This window comes from Epinephelus moara, chromosome 6 (genome assembly GCF_006386435.1).
Source record: "Epinephelus moara isolate mb chromosome 6, YSFRI_EMoa_1.0, whole genome shotgun sequence".
In the NCBI taxonomy this organism is placed as follows: domain Eukaryota; kingdom Metazoa; phylum Chordata; class Actinopteri; order Perciformes; family Serranidae; genus Epinephelus; species Epinephelus moara.
The window spans coordinates 293379-299859 of record NC_065511.1 but is presented as its reverse complement, the minus strand read 5'-3'; the positions used below and the strand labels follow the sequence as shown (position 1 = coordinate 299859).

The window sequence follows — 6481 nt, the reverse complement described above, 5'->3', positions numbered from 1 at the left end:
TTTTTTCTCCCCCGTTAAGGGTTTTTTGGGGGAGTTTTTCCTTATCCGCTGCGAGGGTCCTAAGGACAGAGGGATGTCGTATGCTGTAAAGCCCTGTGAGGCAAATTGTGATTTGTGATATTGGGCTTTATAAATAAAATTGATTGATTGAATTGAATTTGTGAGTTACTATTCCACAGCAAGAGCATTCAATTTCATCATAAAAGTCATGATAAACAGACTTAAAACATGACATCAAACTTGATACATTACGTGTAATATCATGGATATGATCAGAAACATTCCAAATTAACCATATACACTTGAGAATGGATATTGTACATACATACTGTAGCTATATACCATTTCACATAAATATCTATATGCAACACACCAAGAAGTAACTTGAGATATCAGCAACTGTTGATCCTTACAGGTTTAGACAGTTTAGATTTTTGGTATTGTGTACATTTTTGGTTTTGGATATCAGTTTATTGATATTTTTATTGTTACGTCTATGTTGATATTCTATATTTACACCCTTTACCACTTTGTACTGCAAGTGCTGCACAACAATTTCATTCAGGATGAATAAAGTGGGTGTTTTATCTTAAAATGATTTATCAGTGCTTGCCATATTGAGTGTGTTGCATCCCACTGCCCCAGCAGGTCTGATCCCTCTGGGTCCATGTTCAAATATCGCCCCATCTGACCTCCTGGTAGACCACAGCCAACCTCCAAAGCGACTGCTGGACTCAAGTATAATGACCTGGAGAAAAAAAACCATTTTGTTTGTGCATTTGATTCATATTCAACCATTTATACTTGTGTGATGTATTTCCCTGCAGTTATTTTGTTAAGGACAGGCTGTCCCACTACTGTGTTTGGACTTTAAAGACCAACACAGTACTTCCAAGTTCTAGCTGCTAAACTGCAAACCATACATACATTTGATTTCCTCCAACCATTTTCACACACAGGATATACAGTTTTATCTGTTTTTTATGTAATCTGCCTTCATTTCCAGGCACCTCTTCATGTTGTTTAGGTGCATATCATTTCAAAAACCTTCACTGTATTTCTGTATATCAATAAGAATAAATATTCTCAACCCAACTTTTACAAACCAACTTCTCTTGAACTTTTTTCAGTGAGAGGACCATGAGATAAGGCTGAAAGCCCTGGTAAAAGATAGTCAGTTACCCTTATTTTAGAAAACTTTATCACTGAATATTTTATCCAAATTTCTGAAATACAGTAATGTGGTTTACAAAATGGTAAGTTGTGATGTAATGTCTTTGTGATTAGTGATAAATTGGCTTCTTCATATATGTTATCTTCTCCACCTCATTATGGTATGTGAGCCACAATGAGCTACGAGAAAACACCCACTCCAACTAGTGTTGGTGACAGCCATCATCACTGTGGATGTTCACAGCCTCCAGTGATGAGGACTTTAAGAAGTATTGCACTGCTGGAAAGATGGTCTTTTCATAAAACTGGGCTGTCTATGCAGTAGGAAGTACAAAATACTTTTGAAATTGATGCTACATGACCAGAAAAAAACAGAGGACAAGGACTGTGGCATTTGCTTTTGTCCAAGAGGGAGAAAACCTAAAGCTACCAGAATACACTGCACTGGAACACTAAACTCCCCCAGTGACGTAATGCAAGCTTGGCCTTTTTTCCCCACAGGAAACAATATGATGGTGCTGGTGACAAACTATCTTGAACTACAGTTAAATGTTGAGCTAAAATATGTTTCTGAATCATCTGAGGAGAGAAACAGGCAACACAAGAACAGATTCTTGGTATATGTCTCATCAGCATTGGGGGAGAGAGAGAGAGAGAGAGAGAGAGAGAGAGAGTGTGAGAGAGAGAGGGGGGTACTATTGCTACTATACTCTTTTGGTGTGTCTCAAATTACATACTTCCCTTAGTACACTTCTATGTAGTATACTATGTGCACTATGTACTCATTGGCGTAGTGTGTGAATTTCGACATGGTAGTGTTGTCTCAACTCACCAGAAATGACGACCGCAAATTAGCTAGTTAGCAAACTAGCATTAGCATTTGTGTTATCGTTGGCGGTACCAAATCATTACAGACTGCTAAATTAACCCAATAAACATACTGCTGGCTTATATCCGACAACAGTATAAGTTAAGTTTATTTACAGTTTATTTACTTTATTAATCCCCCTGAGGGGAAATTCAATGTGATGTCAGAGTGAGGGGGCTGCCCTTGGTGAGGCGCCCCAAGCGGTTGGGGGGTTCGGTGCCTTGCTCAAGGGCACCTCGGCAGTGCCCAGGAGGTGAACTGGCACCTCTCCAGCCACCAGTCCATGCTCCATATTTTGGTCCGGACGGGGACTCGAACAGACGACCCTCCGGTTCCCAACCCAAGTCCCTATAGACTGAGCTACTGCTGTATAGTGGAGCTTCGTGCAAAAAACACATGTATTTGTACTGTACAATACAGCGACGTTCACGGTCGCACAGTCCTCGGCCGCTATTTCCAGTTTGAAAAGTGCCTCCCCCCCCTTCCGCTACGTTGCCAGGATGGCGACCATTGAGGGCGAGAAGTGTCCATAGTTCCACACTCAACTTCTTGGCCGTTCTGAGTGCACCATCCGGGTACTCATAGTGCACTGCATTTTTCCATACTTCACAGTGTGAACGCACTTATGCACTCAAAATATTAAGTGTAAGTACAGAAGTATGCCATTTGAGACACAGCATTTGTGTCTGTGGTGTGGGCATTCAAAAATCAATGAGGTAAAAAGGGGCAATGTCACTGCGTCATATGTCATCATACCACACAGGCGGTAAAATCTGGTCTGGACTTGCCAAAAGGCTCAATAACTGGCACACTAAAATAGGACATGGGGGATGACTGATTCATTTCAATGAGGCTTCTGCAGGGGGCCTGGGGTTGGAATATTACATACAGGTGAGAATTACAGTTCTTCAATTACTGAAAAGCTCTATAATGAAAGACCACAAACAAATGCTTTCTATATTAAAACATTCTGCTGTATCTTGGCTGCCAGCCATTTGAGTGCAGCAAAACGTTCTGTTAGGCACATGGGGGGATACAGGGGACATGTCCCCTGCACTTCCCGTATCTGTGCCCTCCGTTCCCCGCACTTTTTGATAGCTGTTACAACTGTTCAATTTGTTTTTAACATGTGGTAATGTGTTTTTCCGAGCTGTCTTTAAACGCACCATCATTAGACAGCGCAAGGCACATACACATGCTGCAGTGTTGTGATCTTAATCAATCGCACAGACGAGATGTGTGCTGTATGTTCAGCAAACCAGCCAGCAAGAAGCAAAAAACCTTGCACAGTTTCTTCCAAACAAACCGTGTAAGTTGAGTAATGCTGTTGCATGTAGATAATGTTAGCTAAATGATGACTAATTAATAGATGCCAATATATCAAGTTTGGCTAGTTAACAACAATACTAATGTTATTGTTACCTATGTTAAATCGCTTGCTAGCTAGTTTCATGCGAGGAATAAACCCACTCCTCCTTAATTTCTGCGCAGAACTTGTGCTCACTATTGCTTTGCATATATTTTCTTAATCTTTATTGCTACAATAGAAAGAGCAAGGTCAGGGAGGAGACAGTGGACCAGAGGCCAGCAAGGATGATCATGCAGGGTCTTCACAGGTGAGGAGACATTATAACTGGCAGAGAGAAAATATCTATATGCTATAGATATTTTCTCTCTTTCAAAGTGACTTTGAGGTTAATTTCCACAGCTATGTCACCACTACTATTCCTAATTCTATTTATGAATTTTACTTTGCACATTTATTATCTATATTATTGCAATAGATAGAAGAGGGACAGGGAGAAACCAGGCAGGTATCAGGACAGGGACCTGACAGCATCACCAATTATCAGCCCAAGGATTCACAGGTAAGGAGAAATTATAACTGGCAAAGGAAATGTCTATAGGATAAGAGTGACTCTAAGATTAATTTTCACAGCTATTCAGAACTACTCTTATTTATATTCTAAAATGTTTTTTGTCTGTATCGCAATACTACTGCATTATTTGTGTTTTTAAAGGCAGCAGGTATAGATCATGCCATTTTTCTTTATCTTGATTAATTTTGCACATCTGTGCTGTCATATTTGATGATGTGTGCACGCAAAAAAAAATCAAAACTACATTGCACCCCCCTTGTTAAAAATTAACAATTCAGCCACTGGAAGTGACCATATTTGGACGAGAGGGTGGAGCTGTGGAGGATCTGACTCATAGACTGCAGTCCATTTAGTATGCCAGAAAAAGATTTAGTTTGTCCCAAATCATAATATGTCGAATGCAGTATGTCAAAAATACCAGGATGTTCTACTACAGTCAGTCATATTTTGCAGTGTGCAAGCCAGCATGCTTTTCTGACTATTCTGACCCACAATCCTCTGCTCAACAGCAGATGCGTCACATTGACTGGGCCACAAACAGATGACAGCTTGACAGCTGATTGACAGCTCTATGTAGTCGCAATGACAGAAAAAGATGCATTCAAGTAACTGATGACCAGTCAAATAGTAATAATAGGAATATTACTACTACTAAAAGTATAAAGAAAAAGAATGCAGTTCAGAAGGCACTCACATTTTTGTGATACAAAGCTGGTTGAAAATCGGTAAAGTATCCCTTTAAATTACTGGTTCCCAACCTGGGGATCCCAACCCCTTGCCAAAGCTTCACGGGGGGTTAATTAAGAAGGTGTTGTAGCGCCTTCTTAATTGTAGGGTGTGTCAGAAAACTTTAATACAGTAGGCCTATATCTCAGCATTTCATTCATATCTGTGAAGAAAACTAAATGAAATTGTTCATTTTAAGTTTAAATTATTATTCAAGACATTAATTTAAAAAGAATCTCACAGGATTAGGGCACAGTGAATACCTTAACACAACCTGTATTCACAGAGCCTTCACTCTCTGATCAACAGCCTTGTCCTGCATTAGAAAAATAGACAGTGAAAACAACCTAAGAGTTAATAGAACAATGGCCATACGTCAGGGAGAAGAATACACTGAATCTGTCAGAAAAGAGGCCTATTAAGCATGTATGACTGTTAGAAATTCAAAAATAAATATGTAATGCAGAGTGTTATATTAAAAGGCACTTAAAAACAAACAGGAAAACTCATCTCTGATGCAATACTCACAAGAAATTATCTGCTTGCACTACACAAACTGTGTTCACTATTTGGGTTAATTGTACAATTTGTCAGTTGTTCTGTACTGTTACTGTTATGCATTTAATATAAATATTTGTATCATTCATATAGAGATGGTCTAAATTTCAGGCAGCATCTGCTGTACAACACTGGTAACTCTGATACTGGCTTAGAATAGAATAGAATAGAATAGAATAGAATAGAATAGAATAGAATAGAATAGAATATATCTCAATTGTCAACCAGAGGTGGAAATTTGTCTCCGGCTCACCAGACACAAAAAACAACAAATTAAAAAGCAATAAAATAGTCAATAAACAAACATACAAAGTCGTTACAAACACTTAACACATTAAATAAGCTCATTGTCTGTCTATGGTTTAAAACTCATCAGTCACTTTGTTGACTTCAGGATATTGATAGCACTTGGGATGAAGACTTGTTAAATACATTTTTAGTTGTCAGAGGGACTATTGCTTATGGCAGTCCATCGACTTCGATGATGACATTGCTCCAAAAATTCTCAAGAGTTCAAACTGGCTAAAGTGAGGTTGGAAGCTTTCTGCCAATATACTCCTTGCTTTCTTCCTTGTCCTCTCTGTAAAGAATTGGGTCAAGGGCTTTTGTGGCCTGCCAACTATTTTACTTGCCATTGTCACAATCCTAGAGAGTTTATTCTTGGATGTACAGTTAAGATGACTGTACTAGGAAGGGAGGTGAAAAGTTAAAACACACTTAACCATAGTTTTGTACATTAATTCTAAAATCTGCTGACTAACACTGAGGCCACTGAGTTTCCTATGAAGAAAGAGTCAGTGTGAGCATCTCTCAAAAATATACTCAGTGGGTCTCATTCATGAAAAGTGAGTAAATCTGTGTGTAGATTTGCACATAAAAGCCTACTCTACTCAGATTTGATTGTAAACACGTGTGTATGATCATGAATGCCAAACCATCGTAAAGTGACAGCGCGCTCCCGGTAATCAGCAATTAGCATAAATCCCCGCCCATGAATAGCCAATGACCACCATATAAGGAGGTGTAGGTGCATCCAGTCGACCTGTCAGTCATGGCGCAAAGGAAGAAAGAGAGAGAAAGAAAAAAGAATTTTTCCGAAGCGGAGATCGAAATAATTTTGGGTGAAGTGGACTTAAGAAAAAACATTTTATTTTCTTCAGTTAGTAGTGGTGTGACAGGGACAGGCAAAGCGAAGGCCTGGAGGGAGGTAACAGATGCTGTTAATGTTGTCTCCGTGGTACAAAGAACCATGTCAGAGGTGAAGCGTAAATGGTTT

At 39.3% G+C, this 6481-nt stretch overlaps 1 protein-coding gene across 4 annotated transcripts in view; it reads right to left on the bottom strand.

Moving 5' to 3' along the window:
• Nucleotides 1-6481, bottom strand: part of ppox (protoporphyrinogen oxidase) — a 62044-nt gene that overhangs the window by 52935 nt on the left and 2628 nt on the right. For 3 of the 4 annotated variants that reach the window (XM_050045818.1, XM_050045819.1, XM_050045821.1), the window contains exon 3: nucleotides 614-748. The exons of the other annotated variant lie outside the window; for it this stretch is intronic. In XM_050045818.1, coding sequence (XP_049901775.1) covers nucleotides 614-748 — 135 coding nt within the window. The remainder of the gene's footprint in view (nucleotides 1-613; nucleotides 749-6481) is intronic. 4 annotated transcript variants of the gene reach the window in all.